Below are 26,131 nucleotides of genomic sequence, written 5' to 3' on the forward strand. Positions count from 1 at the left end.
CCATCCCATCTCCTTTCCCCAGCTGCTGCTGCTTCTGCTTTTTCCTTTTTCTCCTCCTCCTCTTCTCCTCCCTCCCCCTTCCTCTTCCTCCTCCTCCTCTTTCTCCTCCTCCTCTTCCTCCTCCTCCTCCTTTTTCTTCCTTTTCTTCTTCCTCTTCCTCCTCCTATTCTCCTCCCTCCCCCCTTCCTCTTCCTCCTCCTCCTCTTCCTCTTTCTCTTTTCTTCCTTCTCTTCCTCTTTCTCTTCTTCCTTTTCCTCTTCTTCCTCTTATTCTTTCAGCTTTGGGGTATACATGCAAAGTTTTGTTTTTTATCTTGACACTTCCATTTTTGCTTCCATTCCCCCAAATGTATTGAAAAGAATGTCATGTTGGAGGTCCCCAAGACCATCCTCAATTTCGATTCCTGCACATAGGTGTACTCTCAGCTGTGATTTATAGTACAGTGACAGGATCCAGAGCAAAATCAGCAAGAGAACAGGCGTGTGGAAGGAAGTCTGAAGGGATTCAGGCACAGACTTCCCAGAGTCCTATCCCAGTGCAGTCACATAGGCCCTGCTTAATTCCTTCAGCAGAGCTGTAATGGCATGTGTGAAATATTGTCTACCAAGGAAACTTGCTAGAGACTCAGTACTTTGAATTTTTTATTTGGCGATGACAGTATAAGCAGCCTCTGCCTAGCATGTACCCAAAGTTTCAGACTTCCAAAAGGAAAATAGATGTTTGATGTAAACCACATTCTAGATACAGTGAGCCACTTTTACCAGTTCTGGGAGTGGTAGAAACTCTACCCAGATCAGAATCCAGATGTCAGCCTAAGGCCACCCTTGCAAGCTGGCCTTTTTAGGGATGGTTTCAGGCCTCAGGACTAAACAGACACCTCTCCTGAGTGCTGCATTGATAATATCACCTGCCTCTTCAGCATCTCTACTTGGATGTCTGATAGACTAAACTCAACATGCCTCATGTAAGTTCCTGTTCTTCCCCCTAAGCCTATTCCACTTGGAGCCTTGTTTTATTCTCAATTGGTGGCAACTCCACCCTCCTCATTGCTCAGGCCCAGAAAGGTTTTGCATTTGGGGTGGACTGCTTGCTTTCTGTCCTGTACTGCTGGGCTCATCTGTAAGGAAGTCCTATTGGTTCTGCCTTCAAACAATGTCATTTGTGTCAGAATAATCTTGGTAGATAGTGGGTATGGGTAGATTGACTACAAGTTAGTAACTACTAGTTAGTGTTTTTGAAATTCATAATACGTTCTAATGAGTCTGATGGTCTCCTCATAGTCAGTGAGAGTCTGTAAGAATGAACACACACAAATCTGACCCTTCTCACCACAGCCTCTGTGCTGCCACCCTTGACTGCCCCTCTCGTTTCTGCTGCCATCGCTGTGGCTTAGATTTCTACTGTAGCCCCTGTCAGGGGCCTCCTGCCTCCGTGCTTGTTCCCCAGTCACTTCTCACTGTAGCAGCTAAGTGAAGCTTGGGAAACAAAGAATACAGTTTTTTATAGGCTGCTTACTTAGCTCAGAGTAAAAGCCCGGGTTCTTACACTGGCTGACACAACAGGGCCCTACTTAATTGGCCTCCCAGCCCTTTCCTTCTCAGCCCTCCTCTCCTTCTCCCCACAGTCACTTGAAGCACACAGGCCTGTTCACTGTTTCTCCACCCTGCATACCCAATCCCACCCAGAGACCTATCACTTGCTGTTTGTTCCCTGTGCCTGGAATGCCACTCCCTCACAGCCATCCAGCTCACTCCCGCACCTTCTTCATGCCTTGACACAGTGAATGGCCTCTTCTTACTCCTAAAACTCTTGCCCAGTCCTATGTTTCCTTTATCCACGTCACCATATATATATAACTGGCTTATTTATTCTACTTAATGTATATCACTGCCTCCACTATGCCACTAACTGCCTCTCCTCCTAGAATATAAGCCCCATAGTGACAGGGGTCTTTGTCTGTCTGTTTATTTATTTATTTATTGAGATGGAGTTTTGCTCTTGATGCCCAGGCTGGTGTGCAATGGTGTGATCTCCGCTCACCACAACCTCTGCCTCCTGGGTTCAAGCGATTCTCCAGCCTCAGCTTCCTGAGTAGCTAGGATTACAGGTGTCTCCCACTACACCTGGCTAATTTTTGTATTTTTAGTAGAGACAGCATTTTACCAGTTGGCCAGGCTGATTTCGAACTCCTGACCTCAGGTGATCTGCTCACCTCGGCCTCTCAAAGTGCTGAGATTATAGGTGTGAGCTGCTGTGCCTGGCTAGTTTTTTTAGTGATGTATCATCCCATGTGCAAATTCAGTGCCTAGCATATAGTAGACATTTAATAAATACTGTTGAATGAATAGTGTCTCCCCTTCCTTCTTTTTATAAAATGTAAAAAACTCAAAACTCAGGTAAGTTACATATGCTTGGTTGATGGTTTTGTGTGTGTGTGTACTCACACACACTTTTGTCCATGAAACTATTTGATGATTAAACAGTTTTAATTGTCTTTTAATTGTATAATGACATGCCCCTTGAGATGTGGTAAAATGGTGAAGTAGTACAGTTGGAAAAAAAAGGTTTTGGATATCCTGTGCCCATTCCGTTGAAATATTTAAGATGGTGAAGTTTCTTAAAAGGATCTCTTTAGCAACCCTGCCCGGTTTTTTGCCCCCTGAATTTAATTACAGTAACTGCTTTCAAGTTTACATCTCTTCATAGGACTGGGGTGTAAATTCTAGCCTAAACTAACCTGTCCATATGATAAAGCTTTCTGGAATTGCTTGTTTTATTAGTCTGTCAACATCTCGTGAAAATCTATTGTAACAACATACGCAGGATCTTAAACGTTTATATGACAGTGGAATCTAATTGTTTAGTTAGAGAAACGGATCCCCGCCCTCCTCCACTCCCATCAGCATCATACCCTGACATAAGGAAAGACATTTTTAGTGAGAAATCTCCTAGTTATTCTGAGTTTTGTACTAACATTATAGACAAGAGAGTTGACTTCTGTGAGTTTGATTGAAAATGGGATTAGGGAGCCAGCTAGTTGATGGGCTGGGTTTTTAGCATCCAAACTTGCCATATTGTAGTATGCTGCTGTTAATTCATAAATGGCCTAAGCATTGCAGGTAGCCAGGCTCTCTCTGCTCCAAGGGCAGAAAATCCCCTTAGAAAGCTGCTTTCTGATGAATGAGCAGCCTCTGAGAGTGCAGTCCCTCTGTCCTATTGTTCTACGTTAGCCTGCAACATCTATCCGTGCCACAGGTCAGGCTTTCTCCCTTGGTTTTAACTCTGTGCACTAACAGGGAATCCAGATTATATTTTGGCTGTGAACCTGCCCACAAGCTTGCATTTTGTTTTGCACTTTGTTTTAATTGCATTTGTTTTAATTTTTTAGTGACGTATCATCCATGTGCAAATTCAGTGCCTAGCATATAGTAGGCATTTAATTATTGTTGAATAAACAGTGTCTCCCCTTCCTTCTTTTTATATGTAAAAATTTGTTTTAATTGCAAAACAATTGTCCCGTTGAACCTTGGGCATTATATGTAGTTTAGTATGTGTTAGAGGTTTTAGATGATATTTAGAATTATGAAAATGATTTCCTGGTGGGGTGAAAGAATTTTATTTCCTGACTCATCTCCCTAGTACTCTCAGGTGCTGATTGGTCTCCGAGTCTGAGTGCAAATTCTGCCTAGATAGAAACCTGCCTCGGAAACGGGATTGCCACTGTCTGTTAGTTATCTGATGGTTATCATGATGTCCTTGGGGCTCTGAAGTCCCCAGTGGTCCAGGGGGCTTTTCTCTGAGCACAGGAACCTTTTGCCAGTTTTTCTTTACCCGTATTTTTTTTGTCTAGACATTCTGACACTTTTTCTCTCTCCTTAACATACCTGTGCTGTAGCAGCATGGCTGACAGGTCTTGGGAAGCCAGTTCCCGAGGGTAGCTGTGTTTACTTGCCTTTTTCTATATGAGCACTGAGTTCAGGAGAAGTGTCTTCATATATACAACCCTCAGTAACTCTTAAATTTTTTTATTTTGGGCTGGGTGCTGTGGCCCAGGAGTGCCCTCATATGCCCCTTTCAGTCTCTAACTGTTCTGTGCAGGGGTGACACTGTCCTGACTTTTGTCATCATATATTACTTTTGCCTGTGTCCGATCTTGATATAAATGGAATCATATGATACTCTGTGTCTGCCTTCTTTCAGTTAGCGTTATGTTTGTGAGGTCCACCTATATGGCTGCATATAGGGAGAGCTCATTTATTCTCATCACTTTTAGTATTGCGGGGCTTCTGGTATTGGTGTCCCACTAACTTCCAAGTGAATATATTCCTGGCATTGTTGTAATACTGGTTATATAGTAGGTGCTGAATTGAATGGCTGCAGAGATAGAAGGGAATTTACCTAGTCTAGGAAATTCTGTGATGGATAAGAGATGCTGAGGTACAGGTTATAGGGAAAATGCTCACTTCTGTTATTTCTCATAGTTTGGGCATGATTAAATATCTTCTTCTTTTCTGACTTAATTGTATTATCTTAACTGCAAGAGTCCTGAGAAAGTTGCTAGCATTTGATGACTTGGGAACTTTACTCTCTGCTATCTTTGTTGGCTAGCTTACAGAGTGTTTCCCCATTACAGGTCTTCTGCAAAGAATTTGTGCAGCACTCCTTGGGATTTTTTTGGCCTGTGTCTCACTGCTGCTTCCTTCTCACCCTGTTAGTGAGGCTGCCTAGCTTTCCTACCGACTCTGCTGCACTTGCAGCATGTGCTCCCCCTCCTCCCTTAAGGTAGCATAGGTTTGGGGTGGAATAAAGATGGGGAGATACAACCAAATAAATAAAATTCCAAGCAAGCCTGCATTCTTGCCCCACCCTACCCACTATACCCTGCTCCTGTCCCCACTTTGTCTCTTCACAGATGATGAAGTAAGAAATCTCTTAGGTTCTACTCATTCTTGTTTTTAACGAGAAGGATGTTTTAAAAACAAGATATTTGATATGATATTTTGTCATACCTAGGAGAGCAACAATAACAGCAGTAACTGCTTGGTTGAGGGAATCTTTAGTTAGGTGGTATTTCCTGATGATGAGTCATCTTCCCCGGAGTCTCCTTGGGGATCTTTCTTTCTTGAATGAGTGAGGGAAGGTGTTTATACAAGAGAAGAGTGAATGCCTTCATTTCAGCTGTTTCACTTTTAATGTGCCCGGTGAACTTAACTTTTGTTCACTTACTGAAAATGCTGGATTTTTCTTCCCTGAAGCTAGAACTGAAGAAGACTCCCTGGTTATTTTTTCCTCCTTAAGTTGTTTGGAAAGCAGAATAAAACTGTTTATTTGGAAAGTGACTGTACAGATGTTTTTGTTCAAAAGGGAAAGGAGGAAGAAGGCCGTTGAGATAGAAGAGATTAAAACTTGGATCTACAATTAAAGCAGCACACCTCCCTGGGCCTAGCTGGCCCTGGTGATTCTGTGTGGTTGGGCACATGTGGAGTAGTGTTGGCTCACAGCCTTTGCAGCCTTTTCTGAGTCTTTCATTTACCCTTCTTTTTTTGTGAGACAGGGTCTCACTCACTCTTGTCACCCAGGCTAGAGTGCAGTGGTGTGATCACAGCTCACTGCAGCCTTGAACTCCTGGACTCAGCAATTCTCCCACTGCAGTTTCCCAAGTAGCTGGGGCTACAGGCATGTGCCACCACAACTAGCTGATTTTTTATTTTTTCATTTTTTTTAGAGTCAGGGTCTCACTATGTTCCCAGGTTAGTCTCAAACTCCTGGGCTCAAGGGCTCATGCAGCCACCTTGGCCTTCCAGAGTGAATGCTAAGACTATAGGCATGAACCACTGCTCCTGGCCATCTCACCTGTATTCTAACCCAACATGGCACATGATGAGGGAGGGCTCTGTGATGTGGGTACTATCTGTGTGGGCTTGTACCTATGACCTTACACAGAGGAACTGCTGGTTTTGTGCAAGTGAGGGACCCTGCGTCCTCCTTGTAGCCCCAGAATCCGTGACTGTGGGCAGCTTCTGTCTCTAACACAGCAGAATTCATAGGTGCATGCTGCTTCAAGTGAGGTCATGTTAGGTAGTGAATGTTTTCTTAACTGTTCTCTTTATGCTAGTTTAAAAGTTCAAGGCTTTTTGGGCCTTTGACTTTACTGGTTAGTTCTGCTTATCAGGATGGTAAGAAAATTAAAATGTATTCCCCCTGCTACATCACCCCCCAATTTAGTATACCTACAGTGGTGAATTTTATGATTTATAAATTATAACTGAGTAAAGCTGCTGGAACAAAAAATTTAAGTGACTTTTAAAATCGTATTTCTTAATTTTTACTTTCTATGAAATATGTTATAAGGATAAAATATAGAGAAGTAAAAAGATGAAAAAAAGGACACTCATAATTCTATCACCTTGGCTTAACGCCTGTTAAGACATTAATGTATATTTTTCTAGTTGCATATATGTGTGTGTGTGTGTGTGTGTGTGTGTGTGTGTGTAGATAAAGTTATTTAAAAAATGATGGAAAGATTTTTTCTCTAACAGTAAAAGTAATGTACTCATCTAGAAAACTGGAAAATGGAAAAAAAATTTCTTACAGTTCCCCCACCTCCATTCTGGTGTGTTTCCTGTCTTTTGTGGAATAAAGCTATTTCTTAGGGCTGCCAGTCACTCAGGGAAAGCCCCCGGTCAAATGTGTTTATCTGTGTGGCTGCATTTAGTTTAAAAATTAGTTTGTATTTATTTATTTTAGAAAGATTTCTCCTGAATAATTCAGATGGTAAATTACTTAATCTTGTTTAGTCTCAGCTACATACTTTATGCAACTTTTTTCTAGTCACCACTTCACAGTACACTTCTACAACTTTGAGCTTGTGAATAGTGTGTATATATGTTATAGTCATGTAGTGGTTTTTTTTTCCTGATCATACACTTGGAAAAATGTGGCTTTTAGATTTTAACAGGTCACTTTAATAACTTCATAGTACTGTCTGTTTGAACAGAGAAGCACTTTTTATTCTTGGTTTTTTTGTTTGTTTGTTTGTTGTTGTTGTTGTTATTGTTGGCTTAGAAGATCTTGAAAGGTGGGTGCTAATCACCACTGTACATATGGTGGATTAATCAATATATTTTCACTGATAGTTGCTTCTTAAATGATAATTTGTCATTGTCTTTATTATTTTAACTCATCTGAATATAAATAAAACTGAAGTTAAGGAAAGGAAGCAGTATGTTACTTAGAAAAGGTCTGATGACTGAAAGTTAGGGAAAGGAAGCAGTATATTACTTAGAAAAGGCCTGTTTAAGACTTAAGTACTATTTGAAACCTCTTGATAGATTGCTTGTTTTTGGTAACTTGACTCAAATCTTCCATCAGTTGCTTAGTTAAGGTGGTTCAGCCCCAATATTTCTTTATTATATCATTGTCAGCATCTGTTGCTTTGTTTGGGAGGAAGAGAGCCGGCTGCTGAGCCTACCTCAAAGCTGGACTCTGACATCGTGTCTGTGGTTGATAGACACAGCTGTGCGATTTCTTTGTGTGCTTGGCAGCACCAACTTCAAAAACATCTGGTCTAAAGATGTAGTTCTCTTCTCTTGCAACTGTATGTAAATTATTTAGTGCATAATGGGATAATGCCAAGTATACTTACTTGACATGAACACATAAGTGATTCAGAAGCCCAGCATGATTTTCTATGCAGATTCAAAGATTTCAGTGAATTGGAAGATTCATTGTCTAATTGGTGTGTACTTGTATCACTTAGTCTGGTGCTAGTACATCACATGCCATGGATATGCTAATTTTCTTCATTTTAAGTGAAGGAAATGGCTGGTTTGGTATAATAGGTAGCAAAAACAGGAGGGAAGCCTTTGGCTAAACCATCAGGGTGAATTTGGTTTGAATCAAATCTTGCAAGAATTGCTTTGTTTAAGATGCATTTCTCAGCATCTCCTGTACATTTTTTTAAGGGATGTTTAGAGAAGATTCCATAGTACTGCTGTGGGTTTTAAAAAAATATAGGTAATTACTGTGCATATTTTAATGATATTTATATTATATGAATTTATGTATTTAATTATATTTGCATTATATATTATGAATTTATATATTATAATTAATTTGTACCCATAATTAATATATAAACAAGTAGCCTCATTAGCCTCTTGAATTGCACTGGGTGAGAGTCTTCTCTAGATTGGCTCTTATTTTTATAAATATCTGAAAAAATTCATAATACCATTTTAAAGCACAAAGGTTTCCAAGATTTGTTACTTATTATATCCTGCAGGTTTTATGATTTTTTTTTCCTCAAGTAATTAAGGATGTCTTCAGTGAAATTTACCACTGAAGGATCTTAGCCCTGAATAGCAAGCCCCAAATTAACCCATTATTTACTCTGGGCTCTCAAAAGGCATATCTTTTTTTCCTTTTAGTTTTAAGGTTTTCTTTTTAAAGGTGCTAAGCCTTGGAGAATCTTAAGTTTTAAATTCATTCTTCTCCCATTCTGTGTCTGTTTTTAGTTAGAAAAATGGATAAACCCAATTAATTCTGCAAGCACAGGTTACAGTATTCTTGTGTGCCAGCTTTTTGACCAAGACTTAGTATTCAATAGAAACACTAGCTGTTGAATGTGCACAAGTCTATAAGCATCCATGCACAAGACAGTGCCTTATGCACACTGCTGATAGATTCAGATGTGAGGCTGCCAATTTATACTGAGCTTGGCAGGAAATGAGGGCATTTTCTTGATTTCTCCTAACAGACTTGTTTTGTTTTATTAAGTTTAGTTAGTCTAGGCTTAAGAATGTGAAAGTAGTTTTGCTGGTTCTTGGGCTCCCTGGCTTCATTCTGTCTGGTGTCATTCTCTGTCTGATTTCTTTTATGCTGACTCTACCCAGGTTTCTTGGCTCCTTCTTGACATCTGCCCAAGTACACCTGGAATTATCTTTCCTCACCCCCCCAGGTGTTGACCGCCTTTCTCTCTGCGTTTCCTTGTCCCTGTGCTCTGCCTGCCTCTGTATCTGCATTGGCCCATGTGTCTCTTTGATGAGCCATCTGTCTCTCTGTCCTGCCCCTGCTCGCTCTTTCTGGTGCCCCACATGATATCTGCTATGAAGTGGGCCCACAGTTCAATCTTACTGAATGCATTTATACAAGGGCCCCTTGTTAAAATCTGCCAAGGAAAGTGGGATGGCAACTTCTTGACCTTCATTTTTTGGGTAATGGCAGATGGTAAATTTGGCAGTTTGTATTGTTGGTTGGAGCTGGATAACTTGGGCAGGTTCCAACATGGTAATATCCTTTGTGCTTGTGAATTTGGGTTGGTAAATGGCTTTCAGGGTCTTTCCTGGAGACATCTACATGTATAATTAACTGAATTAAGTTTTTGTCTCTATCTCTGTAAGTCAATACATACTCTTAGAGGAGCAGGTACCACTTGAGACACTTACTTTGTATTTTCATGACGACAATAAGTTTACTTTTTCTTTTGTGCAGAAATTTAGTTCCCCCATTACATACAAGATAGGTATGTGGTAGCTTATGATCCTCCTTCATTTTGACAACTACATTCTTTTTCTTGCCCCCTGTGTGAGTTCTAGTTTTAAAATAATTGCTTCAAGTTAGCCATCCTGACTCAGGACTCCAGGCAGACTTTGCATGTGTTTTGCTTCATAACCATTCAGAATACAGGGAGATGATGATCACAAGACAGGGAGGACTGTGTTGTTTTTTAGGGAGTGATGTTGCTTGACTCTTGGCAGACAGAGGGCATCTGTATTGTCTTAAGGACTTCCTTTCATGTCTTTCATCCAGCCACTCCTGCAGCCTCCAGTTTACCTCCTCACGGCATGTATGTGTTTCCCTGTGTACTTGCATATAGATGGAGTAAAGATTAAGGAACACAATGGCAAGCTAGTGAGCTGTTTTAAGACCACAATGACTTATTATAGCTTTGTGAAATGTGTAGGTAGTAGACAACCTTAAAGTTCTGTATAAACTGATTAATAACCAAAGGAAAAAAACTTTTGCTAATTACTTACAGTATCTTTCTGGTGATTATTTTTTTAAATGTGCATCTTTGCTGTAAATAATTGGCATATAGTATGCTTATGGTGCTGGATGGGGTGGTGGGATGCTAGGGGACTCTACTGAAGTAAAAGCAGTGTGAGATAAAATAGCACCAACTTGTCTCAAATTTGAGGAAGCTGTTACCTATTTAAATTAGATTACATTAATCCTATATTGTAGACTTCCACTATGAAATTAGGCTTATTTTATGGAAAACATTTTTTCCTGTGTGTAATAAAATGTGTATTTTCAGCAATAATCTTTAAAAGTTACATTCAAGAAAAAAAGTTACTTTGATAAAATACAAATAGTTCTCAATGTCAGCAGTAAATGTCTCAGAGGAAAACCACTACAAAGGGCACTGTAGCCGGGGACCTGCAGCGTGTGGCTGCCCATGGTGGCCACTTTCCTCAGTACTCTGGGGCACAGTTTAGCAATGCCAGTCTCAGCAGCTGCTGGTATTATTTCCAATTGAATCACATATTGAAGGTCACTGGTTCTCTTCTCCCTCAGTCTTTTTGGTATCTGTGAATTTTTGACATCTTTTCACATTTTTCCAAGAGAAGCACTTGTGGTTTATCACTATCTTGAATGAACAGAAGTAATGGCTTGCACAGTTAGGACACACATTGCTGATTGTTGTTTAGGAGAGAGGCTATGGGACACATTTTTATGACTTTCTGTGGCAAAGTGTAAAGCATCTAACAAGACTTTCCCCATAAGGACCACTTACATAGTGGGCTAGAACTGAATATACTGGTTTGGTTCAGAGCAAAACTTCCCCTTGGGTTTAGTTAAGGTCAGTTTGAATAACTAGTTTAATGCAGATGGTAGCCCTGGAGAGACAGATTTTCTCAGAACCTGGTCAAGTGTAGTCGTTTTTCCATTGGGACTTTGAAGCTTTTGATTTTGTGTTTCTCTCATTGTCTCCCACCAGATGGTTTGATATGTTTCTAAGAAGTAGAGAAAATTGAGAGAGAGAGACTTTAAATTATTTTCCTAGTTGGAATTGAAAAGTAGGAGGTGATGTTAAATTACTGAAGGCATGATGACTGGTGCCACCCTATAGTTTTCTTCCACACCACAGTATTAGGAAATGATTCATACAGGTGAGAAGCTGTGAGAAGTGTTGAGTGACCTCCAGATACATGCTGTCACATTCAGAGAATGTGGGTAGATGCAGTATGATACTGTCAAATGTATGCTTGTACCTGAATTTTGTTACCTAAATTTTTTTAATGAAGGATGTCTATTAGGAATTAATATATCTTGAGTCTATTTTCTATTACCCAAGTCTGTGACACTTATTCATGGTCTTCTTGAGTAACTTTTGTGGAAAGCATCTTTGAATTCTTAGAGCAAAGGGAATGGTTTTTCATATGTGTTTCCCATGAGGCTCTTCCAGAGACTTCTCCAGGCATGTGAGCTGTGATACAGAGGTCACTCAATTGTATTTGAAGTGGAAACTGTCATTTTATAAGATAGATAGGATCCCTTTCCAGATTTGCAAATTATCCACAATGAAGAGAATTATTTGAAAGTAACAAAGTGGTAGTGTATACACATTGAAACTAAGGCTTATTTCCTTATTACCATATTGGTACACTATAGCAAATTTCGACTTGAGCATCAAGAGCTAGGATGATTTTGGTTTAATATCATGACATTTGAAAGATAGCTTTCCAAGGAAAGATTTCACTTCTTTTCTCCAGGTGATCACTGTTTTCTTTTTTCTACTCACGTACTATGGTGTTTCATGAAACATATGAGAATAATACATAAGCAAGAGTTGGGGGGGAGCTTAAGAAGCTATAGTGAAGGAGACAGGAAGAATGAGGGAAAGGGTAAGGTAAACCATGAGATATACCAGAAATTGGTGCTTGGCTTCTAATGTCCTCAAGTTCAGAGTTAGAAAGTCACTGAGCTGTGTAAATCCTAGCTATTGGGCCCGTCCACTGAAGTCAGTGCTTTTCCAAGGGGTCTGTGGAATAGGTACTAGCTTCATTTTGACAGCCAATACTTTGATTCACACATTAAAACTTGTTTATAGCAATTGAGATCAAACAAAAATTATTTAAATGATTGGATCAAAAGTAAGCTGATTTCAGACATCATTTTTGTAGACAGATTTTCCTATGTGTGATTTAATTTTTTTTTTTAAATTATGATTATATTCTTCTAGTGGTGGGAAAGTGGGAACAGATGACCTGTATGATAATGTGGGGCTTTTTACTCTGCCACTCTGGTTGAAGGATTGAAACATCTTTAAATCCAAGTTATTTCTTTCTAAATGAGCTAGGTTCCAATTTAATGGACCATGTAAAGCAAATTTGGGTCTCAGGTACCTTCATTGGCAGATGTCCAAAAGACATAATAGTTTTTACCCATAGAGGTGTAGGTTGTAGCTTTCGTTAATTTTTTTTGTTTTTTGTTTTGCAAATTCTGTGATCTGTGTTATTCCTGGGTGAGTTTCAGATGATTTTCTTTCCCCCCTCTCTCATAGGTCTGTGCTCTGGCTTCTTTGGCTGCCTGGTAATTTTTAATTAGATTCCAGACACTGTTAATTTTACCTTATTGGGTACTGGATATTTTATATTTTTTATAACATACTTGACCTTTGTTCTGGGATGAAGTTAGTTCTTGGGAACAATTTGATCCTTTGAGGATTTGATTTTGAGATTGTACCATCATGTAGTCTAGGCTTGTTCGGTCCCACTATCGAGGCCAGAATGTCCTGAGTCCTGTCATAGATGAGTTTTTCCAGTCTAGCCAACAGCAGGAGGCATTGCTTCCCATCCCTTTGAGCACTGGGTACAGTTCTGAGGAATCCTTTGGGATTAGGCTGTCCCCCTTACCTCAGGTGTTTTCTGCATAGGGATGTGTTGATAATGAGCTACTGAGTCTTCAAGGGAGGATTGCTTGCTCTCTGTGCAGCTGTCTTCCTTCTGGTATTCTGTACTGCAGATCCAGCTGCAGCGGCTGTGGCCTCCCCAGACTCAGTTCCGTCTCTTCAACTCAGAGACTCCTCTGGGCGCCGTTTGGGTTTCCTTTCCCTTTGCTGCAGCTTGGAATCCCTGTCAGGGTAGTAAGCTGGAGTCTGCGTGTGTTTCCCAACCCTCAGGGTCACTGTCCTTATGGCCTGAAGTCTTTGAAACTGTTTCATGTATTTTGTCTAATTTTAGTTGTTCAGGTGGGAGGATGAATCATCTGTCCTTGATACTTTATTTTGGCCAGGAGCCGGAGTTCCCTTCATACTTTTTTACTGAAGACACATTTTGTCAAATACATAAATGAGCTTGGGTGCCTCTGCATGCTTAGATGAATCCAGTATGAAGTGCAGAAACACTGTTGCTTATCACACCCTCCTTTAGAGCTGTACTAGTTATTGCCATTCTTTTTTTGGACTTGTTTTTAAGGTTTTAGATGACACTCTTTTCAATGTATGTTGTATGTCCAATGTATGTTTCCCTCCTTGTGCTGTGGGAAGCTTCATGGAGTTTACCACTGGCTTAGGGAAAGGTATAAGTAGACTGAGGCAGGATTCTCCTTAAGGGACCTTATGGCAGGTCAGAAAAGTGAAGACAGAGGATGATGAGTCTCCACTTACCTTCTTTTACTCCGGAAATGACTTAAGTCTGGGAAGAGCCGATATTAAGAAGTCGTGGGTCTGGATTGGTACATTGTAGCAAACAGGAAGAAATGACCATTAGGCTAAGGTGAGAGAGCCTTGTGGTGCCACTGAGCCAGTTGAAGGCAGTTTAAACAGCCACGCTCTCGTTCTTCAGGCTCTACTAGGCCTCCCTGAACAACTGACCTTGGCGTTGGTGGCCCAAGCTGGGAAATTGGCAGTGACCCTAGAGCAGCAAGGAGGGGAGACGACCCTCAGTCCAGGGACAGAAGAAGGTGGACCTTGTGAGTTCCAGAAAGCTCATTTTGAATTCTTTTGGGGCCAAACTCTTCTATCCTAAACTCTAATTTTTTTTTTTCCAAATTAGGAAAATAGTATGTGCCAATTGTAGAAAGTTAGGCTATAATCTAGAGGTAATATGTGGTAACATTTCTCCCCTCCTCCTCAATGCATTCATTTAAACTAAGTACTATTATGAACTATTTCAAGTATATTATTGAAGACACTTGTACCCATGGTATTTTGTCTACAGATTGGGGCTTGACAAGGCCAACTGTTAGGATTTCTGGGTGTTGATGACATGAAGCTTTGGAAAGATCTGATAGTTTTTTTAGATCCTAGAGGAAATAGTGATCTTATTTGAATTTATTGTTTGTTAATTTGCCATGTGGTGCTTTTTGGTGGGGGTTTGTCATAGAGGTGTATTTTGTCTTTCTTGTGGTCTTGGCATCATTCAGGCGAGCACCAGTCTCCCAAAGTTGTTGATGGCAAGTGATGTGGAGGAAAATAGAATGAACTATATTCAGCATCTGAAGTCCTCCCCACTCTTATCCATCCAGGTGAATGGTGTCATTGTGTAGTTGTCTTCTATATCACATTATTTTTAGATACCAGCTGAGTAGTGCAGTCTCATTGAAAATTCAACAGGTGTCACTTTGTCGAAGTTGGAGGGGATCCAGAGGGCACACTGGGAGCTTTGCTGTGTATAGTTAAAGTTCCGTGTTGTGCTTTCCATGGAGAAGAGAGTGGGTCCAGGGCTTTAGGCCATTGCATGCTGGCTTTGGAATCCCAGAACTAGCTCACTGGTTCAGTAGCAGAGTTAGAGGACACGCTTTTGTTTGAAATGTGCTCAAAACAGGGTTTTTTCTTGAGCAGGCTGTCATGAGTGTCTGATTTCCATTTTAGCTATGTTAATTTTGTAATTTTTCCGTCGATTTTTATTCTGAGACTGATTGATCTTAGGCGGGGCGGATTAATTTTAAGAAACATGTAATTTCTTCCTTTTGATCAGATCCTATCTTAATTTTGTTCTGGAATCTTTCCTGTATAGTTATATTCATCTATGTTGAGCTAAATAATCAGTGAATTTAAGTTGTATGATGATGTGCTTGTTCGAGGCCACAAAAATTAAATTTGATTAATTCTGTGCTGCATTCATTGGTGTGGTACTGAATAATATTCTTAGATGTAGTGGGATTTACCAGATAAAAAGTGATCTGTTCTTATTTTTCTACCTGTTCACAGTCACATAAAGAAAAGGTTCAGTAGTAGTTGACAAAAACAAACTTGTAAACAGGTTTTTTATAAACAGATATTTTTATTCTAAATGTATTTTCATTTGTACTTTTTTTTTTTTTTTGAGACGGAGTCTCATTCTGTCGCCCAGGCTGGAGTACAGTGGCACGATCTCGGCTCACTGCAAACTCAGCCTCCTGGGTTCAAGAGATTCTCCTGTCTCAGTCTCCTCAGTAGCTGGGATTATAGGTGTGTACCACCAAACCTTTTGTATTTTTAGTAGAGATGGGATTTCACCACGTTGGTCCAGCTGGTGTCGAACTCCTGACCTTGTAATCTGCTCTCCTCAGCCTCCCAAAGTGCTGAGATTACAGGCGTGCGCCACCACACCTAGCCTCATTTGTACATTTTGGTGCTGAAGTCTTCCAGAGATACTTGTATATCTCATTTTATCAGGCCTCTCTCTAATTAACAAAGATAGAGTGAACAATCAGTTGCCTTTTTTCTTTTTTAAATCCAGCTGTCACTGAGTCTACTTTTCATTCTGTAAAGAGAGTATGCCAGATGAAATGTTTCATTTCACCTGGCAAATGCTCAGAACATTGTCCAGTCCTCTTGGATTCCAGTTAGCTTCTCTGAAGTCTGCCCATCTCTCCTCACATAGTTACTACCACTGATGGAATAAAAGAAAATTTAGGTAACAAGTTTGAACAGCATTTTAAGGGGTCATTAAAATACAAGAAAACACTCATACCATGCACTCCTGTGTGCTCAGCTGGTGGAGTGGGGAGGGTTTGTCATATGACAAACCCATTGCTGCTTGTGCAAATCACTACTGTGCAGATGTCCGCGTGTGCCCCCACCTCTATACCACCCTCTGACAGCCTGTAAGTCGACTAAAAACTCATCTTCTGGTCAGATCCCAGCCTGAGACAAAAGGCCTTTTCTCTGAGAGTTTGCTTCCACTGGTTAAAGTCCAAAATGCTAATTGGCATCAGCTGCATTAAATCACTAAGTGGGGGGCTAGCAGCTGCCATACTATTGGAATAACAAGGAGGGGGGCCTTTCTTACCAAAAATGCCTCTCTCTCTTCTCAAGTTACTTTTGATTTTGTTTTTCATTTGTTTATACTTGTGACCTGCTAAAGAAGAGCCTGAAGGACACAGTAGCTTCTTGGACTCTGCCTAGACACATGGAATATATAAACCTCCTCTATGTAGTTTTGCCAACTCAACTTTCCTTTTATATATGGGATTTGTTGTTTTTAAGAGGCCCCTAGTCTGTTTTCTGCTGTATCTTCTCAGGCCACATGAGGTGTTTGTTTTTAGTGGTGCTAGTGGTGGTGGTGGTATGTATGTATTTAAGTGTTGGGATGCGACCACCAAACATGTGTTTAACTATAATAACCAAAGGGAGACTGAAACTCAGAAGTTGATCATTATTACCCTCCTCTAAAGACAACATAAAATACTGTATAATAAGCATTAGTCATAATTAGATTTCCAGTTGTAGTTGGCTCAAAGCCATTGGCAGATTCTCTATTTCTAGTGTTTTTTTCTCCAAGTGGGCACTCTTTATTAGACGGTAAATGACAATTAGTGGTGCTATAACTGCTTTTTTATTTCATAAGATGTTTAATGATCATCTGTTTTAAAATCATAAAATCAAGTGAGGAAATGTCCAAAGTATATATCAACTTTATTCTAAAACAGTAATTTAAGGGGAGAATATAATTTCTCTATGATATATTTCATAATTAATGTGTGTATGCTTCCAGGATTTGACTTTTTCAGACCTGGGAAATATTCTGGTAGGTGACGTTGATGTGATCACTGTATTTCTGAATGGTATTTCTGTCATATTAGAAAAGCTATTACCAGACTTGATTGTATTTTAGTTGTTCTTCTAAATCATTGATTCTGAGTTGTAACCCAGTTTTGAAGACGGTGTAGTGTGTGTACTCTATGGTTGACAGTGCTTCGTGGTTTCATGACATAAAATAGTGGTGTGCTCCATTCAGGGGCACTTTAGATTCTGTTAAATACATTGTGCCAAGGTAATCTGCAAACAGTATTTATCAATGTGCCTCTTCAGAAGTTTTCATACCAGTGGACAATACTGAATTTAAGCCTATAAGAACTTTAAAATGTGTGCTTGGTTTTTAACTCAGTGAGCTGTGAAAATATCAAGTGCTCTTGACTCTTTCTTATAGAGTGGTAAACAGGTTAGATCCTAGAAGGCATTGGTTTGTGTCACTAAAAGAAAAAAAGTAAATGGAACCTAGTCTAAGTATTTTGTAATTCTTAATTATTACGCAGGAAGCCTCTCATGGGAGAATCATAGGTAGCATTTGCTTTCTGTTAAGAAGTGAAAGCTACTGGCAGAGTGTGATAGGGAACAATGACCCTGCGAAGCATTTAGCCACTGCACTGGAGGTAGGCAAGGGTAAGGGAGGGATCAATAAAACAAGTCTGGACAGTCTAGTAAAATTCACTACTGTATGAAGGTTTTATTACAGGAACAAAATTAAAATCAATATTTTGATTTTCCCCTATTCTACTTCAACATTGTTGTTTTGTTTTTGTGTAGTTTTAATACCCCAAATCCTTACAGATTTACTGATTTTTGGATAAAAGATGAAAAACTATTAGTTCACTTTCTGGTCACCCAGCTGCAGTTCAGTGTAAGGAAAATGGGATGTTTGGCTTTTTAGGGCACATGTTTAACCATGGACTTTATCCTGGGAGTGACACCACATGCCTTTTCAACGGGGCCTGTTTATGGCCGCTTCCATGTGCTAACTCTTTTTAGGAGCCTACCCGACTTGACAAGCCTCACTAGGGCTGTCTCAGGCCACTCACTGCTTGGTCAAGAGGCTTCTCAGAAACCCCCAGATACCACTGTGAGTTGTCGTGAGTCAGGAGGGAGCAGGCTCCATGTGCCCCATACCCCTGGTCACTGTTGCTCGTCATACTATGCATGTTGATACGTATGTGCACAGAGCACAAGATAAAACTTGAGGCATTAGGTTTCCTACTTTTATTTGGGGTGTGCTTTCTCATGTTTTATATAATAAAAATTGTTGCCCTTTTCTGTTTTAGAATAAAGTTCCTTTGAAACAAGTTCTCAAATAGAAGTGTTTCTGTGTTTTACTAGCTAAACACCGGTTTTGTTTAGAATTAAGATGGTTATCTGTTGTTGAGTATCTCATTTTTCATTGCTGATTTCAACATGGTCATATTTAAATCTCAGATTGAAATCATACCTATTTGGTAGGACTTTCCTATATGCAGGGTTTGAATGAGAATTATATCAACTGTATTGGGTCATGTTACTCTGCTGCCATATTTGTAGTCATCATCTATTAAAATCACGTGACAAGTGTGCCTGTAGAATATATAGTTGTGCATCGCTTAACAGTTGAGATACGTTCTCAGAAATGCATCATTAGGCAATTTTGCTGTTGTCCATCATGAAAGTGTGTTTATGTAAACCTAGATGGTACACCTGGGCTACCTGATATGGCCTATTGCTCCTAGGCTGCAGACTTGTACAACATACTACTGTACTGAATAGTGTAGGCAATTGTAACATAATGGCAAGGAGTTGTGTATCTAAACATAGAAAAGGGATTGTAAAAATATGTTATGAAAGATAAAATGTGGTACTCCCACATAGAGCTCTGACCATTAATGGAGCTTATAGGGCTGGAAGTTGATCTGGGTGAGTCAGTGAGTGAATGAGTGAGTGAATGTGAAGGCTTGGTACATTACTATACAGTACTGTAGACTTCATAAACATTGTACATTTAGGATACACTAAATTTGTAAAAACATATTTTCTTTCTTCAATAATAAATTAACTTTGGGTTACTGTAACTCTTTTACTTTATAAAACCTTTAGATTCTTCTTTAATATCACTTAGCTTAAAATACACATTGCATAGCTGTACTAAAATATTTTCTTTTTAATATCTTTATAAGCTTTTTTTCTGTCTTTTTTAAACTTTTTAAACATTGTGGTAAAAACTAAGACACAAACACACACAGTTAGCCTAGGCCTACGCAGGGTTAGACTTATCAATATCCCTGTCTTCAGTACTATATATCCCTGTCTTCAGGGATATTGATACCTCCACATCTTGTCCCAGTAGAATATCTTCAAGGGCAGTAGCAATGCATAGAGTAGAATATCTTCTAGGCCTATGCAGGGTTAGACTTATCAATATCCCTGTTTTCAGGGATATTGATACCTCCTCATCTTGTCCCAGTAGAATATCTTCAAGGGCAGTAGCAACACATAGAGCTGTCATCTCTTATAATAACAGTACCTTCTTAGGGATACCTCCTGAAGGATCTGCCTGAGGCTGTTGTAAGTTGACTTTAAAAAAATAAATAAATAAATAGGAGTACACTTTAATATAACAATAAAAGTATAGTCTAGTAAACAAACCACTAACATAGTCATTTATTATCAAGTATTATGTACTGTACATAACTATATGTACAATACTTTCCTACGACTAGCTGTGCAGCAGGTTTGTTTACACCAGCAACACCACAGTGTCACTAGGTGATGAGAATTTTTCAGCTTCATTTGTAATTTTATGAGTTCGCTGTTGTATTTGCAGTCCTTTGTTGACTAAAACATTAACGTAGTGCATGGCTGTACTATAATATCGTAACGTTTGTATTTTGGAACCAAGCTGTAAAGCCACCATCTTGAGAATTACTGTTCTAAGATGACTACATGTCTTGTTATACATTTGTTTTCTAAAGCAGTAATGTACAACTGAAGTTTGTATTTTAAAAATTATTTTTTTCCATTTGGTCTCATTAATAGCTAATTAATGATGTTGCAGCTTTTATCTTAAAGTATAATATTTGCATATCAGACTTCCTTTAGGCTTGTAAGGCCTTAAGAGTAGTTCTAGAGGTGCTAGACAGAAGCAGTAAGTAGGGTTCTTCCAAGCTGTGTGTGTGAGCGTGCATGCATTATACCTGCATGTGTGCATGCACACACATCTAGGCTACTCAGAGCCCCTACTCTTCCCTGGAGAGAAAAGGACATCAGTTATGAGTGGGATGGTTGTGTCAGTGTAGAAAAGTAAGGACATTTTAGGAGACTAGTTATCTTTTCCTTTTGAAAATGTAAACGGTATAGGGGATTCTGGAGATCTGGTCATCAGATTTCGCTTGATCTTACGCTTTGCTTTTCTAATCAAGGCTGATTTTCCCTTTCCTGCACAGTTTCTCTTCTTTCTCACTTTAACTCTGCTTTCCCCTCATTGTGTACTAACTACAAATCTTTCTTAACCATTTGCAGGTAGTATATCATGTGTATGTAACAAGGAACAGAATGCCTACTTGGCTGGTGTGCACAGCTTCTTCCCCAGGTGTATATATGGGAGAGAGGTGGAGATCACAAGACTTCTCAGTCTTTGTCATTCACAAGGGCAACGTTTTATTTTCCAGACCTGTGTCACTATCTGTTTCCTTCATTCCCCACCCTAATATTCTCACACAAACTCTGGGTTTCTTCCTCTGCTCATCTTATTTCAGTAAACCAAGAGTCTAGGAATCAAGTCTGAAACAACCTGCTCAGTGATGTTTTGTTATTGGGGCCCACTGGACTCAGCTGAACCTCTTTTCGGGTTAGTGGATTCTCACTGAGCCACACGGTCATGGACTATACCACTAGCCTGCATTTATGTATTCAGTACTCTGCCTTGGCTTCACTATAGGGTGCTGTCATGCAGGGCTGTTAGAGGTAAATGTTTCCTGGACTTACACGGTCCAAATAATCTGTGTTTGCAAAGCAAACAGACTTTCCAAGTGATAAGTTCAGGTAGTATCAGTCATTTCCTTTTTTTGGTCCCATTTTTATAGCTGAACAAACTGAAGCTCAGAGAAGTGGAGTGCATTGCCTGAGGTCACAGTTAGTGGGAGAGCTGGCCGGGCAGTCCCCTCGCACTGTCCCTGCTACTCTCCGTGTTTGTCTTTACCTTCTATGCATCACATCCTGTAATCACACTTAAAAGGATGAATTCTCTAAGGTCCCTGTTCTTATCACCAGGATAAAGCAAATGTATATGTGCTCCTGCTCCTGGAGGATGGGGAACTTTTGTTCCTTTCATTATTGTATCTAGTGTGGGGGAATCATGTACATTATTCAGTAGCCACACATTTTGTTTTTATTTTTTCTTAAGGATGAAGAGGAAGAAATCAAACTGGAGATAAATATGCTGAAGAAATATTCTCATCACAGAAATATTGCAACGTATTATGGTGCTTTCATCAAAAAGAGCCCTCCAGGACATGATGACCAACTCTGGGTAGGTGGATCTTTCCTGAGCATTTATGGTCATTCCATTTTGCTTATATTGTAAGGGCATGGCTGGGATGGAGGCTGAGAGGGAAGAAAAACAACAAAGAGGGGTGGTAAGTAGCTGGCAGGTTCTAAAGGCTTCCTTGACCTGTATCTGTGGGTTGACTATATACTGGTTGTTTATTTTGATGTTGATTGCACATTGCATAGAAAAAAGTTAACTTTGTGTTTCAGAAGTAAAATGGCAGCGTCTAGAAGGAATGTGACCAAATAGCAAGGAAATCAGGAGCTTGAAAGCAGTACAATAAAAACTTTTTTTATGGGAACCAAATTAATTTGAAAGCTCAGTCAATTGAGCTTACCAGTTGGAAATAAGAGACAGATCTCAAGAAACAAACTTCTATCAGTAACTTATTAATAATATTAATGATAATAGTTAATTAAAACAGTTCCAGGGAAATTTCTGGAATTGACGTATTCAACCTTATCTCTTTTTGAACACATTTATATTCAAGATAATGACCTTGAGATGACCATCAGATCTGTGACAATCACATTATTTTATGCTTAAGGTATTGAACTTATAAAACAGGAAGATAGATTAATAATTTTTCTATCAATATTTTTTAAAAGAGCATTATAAAATTAAGTAGAAGGGAAAAAATTTACCCCTATTATCATTGCCCAAATCAGATCATAGTTAAAATTTTAGAATAGTTCAATTCAGTTCATTTTCTAGGTACTTTAAACATATCATTGTGATCATATTGTTCAAACATTTAGATACCATAAATATTGCATTAAAAAAAATTGTAGGCCATGGGTGGTGGCTCATGCCTTTGATCCCAGCACTTTGGGAGTTTGAGGCGGGTGGATCACGAGGTCAGGAGATCAAGACGTTCTGGTTAACATGGTGAAACCTCGTCTCCAGTAAAAATACAAACAGTTAGCTGGGTGTGGTAGCACACACCTGTAGTCTCTGCTACTCGGGAGGCTGAGGCAAGAGAATTACTTGAACCCAGGAGGCAGAGGTTGCAGTGAGCTGAGATCACGCAACTGCACTCCAACCTGGGCGACAGAGCGAGACTCCCTTCTCAAAAACAATTGTATAAGTGCTTAAAAATAGCAATTTTTATTCGTATTAAACCCAGTTAATATAAAATATAATAGTTTGAGGATCAAAAGTGAAAAATAGAATGTTTTTGAGGCAAAATGAAAAGAATGTTAGGGAATATTTGAATCAGATATTTGATAATGGGCAGTGATGAAGAGCAAAATAGTCCTCCTGTGCCTATGAGCACTTCAGAATTGCTGCACTTGGGTGTGCCATAGAATACCAGAGACTCTCAGTCTCCTGGACCAAATATACAGAGTGAATACACTGGACCATGAAATTAGCTTTCAGTTATTTAGGTGCCTCCAAGTTATCAATTATTTAGGAGCATCACATTTCCAGGTCTTTAGAAAAGAGAGGGCATGGTGGTTAATCTGGTTTTCCCAATTTCTCCAAGATGTGTTACTCACCTTGTGTCTTGTCTGCCCTGTAGCTTGTTATGGAGTTCTGTGGGGCTGGGTCCATTACAGACCTTGTGAAGAACACCAAAGGGAACACACTCAAAGAAGACTGGATTGCCTACATCTCCAGAGAAATCCTGAGGGTAAGGAAAGTGGCTGGTTACAGTGCTCCAACTCATTGTCCTTTGCTTCCATTTTATTTTTCCCAGCCGCAAATACTTCTTTGCATTAGTTATACCTATATAGGTTATTCTCTTTGACAGTCAAGGGTTCTACATATCTAGATAGCTTCGGTAATTTAAGCTACATCATGACTTGACTCTGGTGGCAAGTATGTAAATAAGGTAGGCTTAAGAAAAATAGTGTTTCTGTATTTACCTGAATTTACTTTCCAGGGCATCACAACATACCTATTGGCAGCTTTCCTTTGAGTTAAAAGGAAATTAGAGTGGAGGGGAAGGGAAATAATCTCTAACTGTTGTTTTTAAAGGAATCCTGTATATATGCTTATAAATCAATACTAATGGTGCTGAATGCTGGTTTTCAAAATCATCTTGAAGACTTTGGCATTAGCTACTAGAATCTATTATAATATTTATGAAGTAAAGTTCGAATGTTTCATGTTATTTACAGCCATTTGGAAAGCTGGCTAATGAACTTAGAGTAAGTCTCTGAACTGCTGTTTTAGCAGCTTTTAAATGGTTCTTTTGAGTAAAAGCCATGTTGACAGCATAGGCAGAGGGTTTTTAGGATTTCATATTTGAGCGTTGCTTGTAGTTATATTATCAGTGAATCTGTTCCTTCATTTGGCTATCACAGTTTTTCTCTGTACTCCATCCCTGAATTACACACGGACGTTACTTGGTTGCATTTCATTTACCTAACACATTTTTAAAATGAAGATTATGAAGTTAAATTGAAACCCAATTCTTACGCTTCCCCTACTAATAAAAAAGGCTTATAAGTAACTAATTTTATTTTTTTAATAAGTAAAGTTGTCCCACTTTTTATATTTAAGATTTATAGAGGATTGCAAGTTTAAAAATTGATGTCTAGACTTCCTAGAGAAATGTTATTTTTTTAAAATTTATTTGGATATTTATGTAGTCTTTGAAATTAGGCAATTCCCCTAAGAAGACTAGTTGTGGGGGGTGGGGTAAGGTGATAGGAGAACCATCTTTTTATAAACACTTGCAAATGTCATTAAAATATCAGGGTCTTTTATGACTATTATAGAAAGCAGAGCCTAAGTGTGGAAACTAAGCTTCCTGCCTTATACGTCTGTAAAGGAAGTCAGGTACTGTGCCAGATGTATTTATTAATAACTAAAACTCTTCAGCATGGTAGACAGGATAGAACATTGGTTGAGTGGTTGGAAACTAGCATAAGTCAAACCTGTGTTTGAGTCCTGCCTCTGCTACTTACCTATAGCACACTCTGTGTTATTCAGCCTTCAGGACTTATTTTCTCTTCATCTATACATTTTAGATACCAACCCTTTGAAATTACTTTTGTTAGGAGAATGAAATGAGTTAGTGTATATTAATCGTTTAGTGTAGTATGTGGATACATAACTACCTATCAGCAAATGTTAACTGTTGTCATTATTCTTTTGTTTTAAACACCCACTCCCCTGCCATACACATCCCCACCCACATACCCCCACCTCTACCTTTTTTGTATATAATTCTATTATGGGATCTCTCAAACAGAGAACTAGCTTTTAGCATAACATCGTAGACATCAAATGTATTTCAGACTTCAGAGACATCAAAGACAACTTAATGTGTTTCTATACCTGGGCAAGCATTGTTTACCTATCACGTATAATATGTACCTTTAGCCATTTTACCATCATTGATCTCCAGTAACATTTAAAAGAAGCCCAACTTGTTTAACACCTCTAAACCAACTTGAGTGTGGTACATGAATGGACATATTTTTGAGACATAGCAAATCTTTTTTGCCTCACTGGGAATCTGAAACATGAGCTTCCTTCGCCTACATTTCATCTAGAATGGGAGATTTTCCTTGTCACAAAGGTTTAAATTAAAACAAACGAATGCCTCAGGGAGAGTTCATGTGTCATGCAGTAGTGTGTGTTCATTATAGGGGTTACTAAGAGTTGGCTTTGGTAAAGAGAAGGCAAGATGATAAGCTGGAGGTGAGGTCACATGAGAAAGGAATGCAGCCACCCCCAGACAGATAACATGTGTTCTCAAGATGATTGGGATTAGACAGTTTCTGTGGTGGCAAAATCTTTCCTCATTTCTCACTAGATGTTGGATTTAGACATTATGATTTTTATGATCAGACCCTTTGAATGGTGAGGGTGCTAAGCAGGTAGGCCTCAGCCATTAGGGAAGTGCTTTTTGGGGCCAGAACACTATAACCCTCTGAACCACAAGGCTTCACAGCAAGACCAGCATGTTCTTTTCAGCCCACTTCCATGTTCACGTTCCACATGGCAGTTTCTCATTTTGGCTGAAATCAATACTTCATATTGAATATGAGAACTTACAGCTTTCTGTAACCTATACTCTATGACAGCCTTTGATTGCTCTTTTATTCTGTGACAATGCCTGATAAAGAGTTATGGAAAAAATATTTCCTAGTTTAGAAACACTGATGGATTTGTTTGAGGATAGATAGGTTCCTCGCTGAGTATTTGGACTTGGCATTTCTGCTAAGGAAGGATAATTGTGGTCTCATTTCTGGTATGGGACTAGTTGAACACACATACACTCCCAGGTACTTCATGGAAGAAAAATGTACTTACTGTTCAGAATAATCATAAGTCAAGTTAACATTGTTGCAGAGCTATTAGACACACCTAATTCCCTGTAGAAGCAGTGATCCTATAGAGTATAGACAGGAAAGCAGGCATTGTTCCATACATTTACTGCTAGTAATGAACAAAAGAGTGCATGCGAGCCACATTTGTTTGAGAAGATGTGGGTGCTTTTGTTTGTTGTTAAGATAATCTTGTAAAAGTTTAAGAAGGAAGTTTTGCAGGTTAGAGAATAAAAATGAAGTGAAGTAATAGAAAAAGTAATTATGAAAAGTTAGGGAAGCTAGCTT

At 39.2% G+C, this 26,131-nt stretch overlaps 1 protein-coding gene across 36 annotated transcripts in view; it reads left to right on the top strand.

Moving 5' to 3' along the window:
* The window catches only part of MAP4K4 (mitogen-activated protein kinase kinase kinase kinase 4), a 192,062-nt gene that overhangs the window by 104,810 nt on the left and 61,121 nt on the right, over positions 1–26,131 (top strand). For all 36 annotated transcript variants that reach the window (XM_021677407.2, XM_021677413.2, XM_064371367.1 and 33 more), the window contains 2 exons: positions 21,417–21,542; positions 23,083–23,193. In XM_021677407.2, the coding sequence (XP_021533082.2) occupies positions 21,417–21,542; positions 23,083–23,193 (237 nt within the window). The remainder of the gene's footprint in view (positions 1–21,416; positions 21,543–23,082; positions 23,194–26,131) is intronic.

This window comes from Aotus nancymaae, unplaced genomic scaffold, assembly GCF_030222135.1.
Source record: "Aotus nancymaae isolate 86718 unplaced genomic scaffold, 86718_ANA_hifiasm-v0.15.2.pri h1tg000131l, whole genome shotgun sequence".
Taxonomy (NCBI): Eukaryota; Metazoa; Chordata; class Mammalia; order Primates; family Aotidae; genus Aotus; species Aotus nancymaae.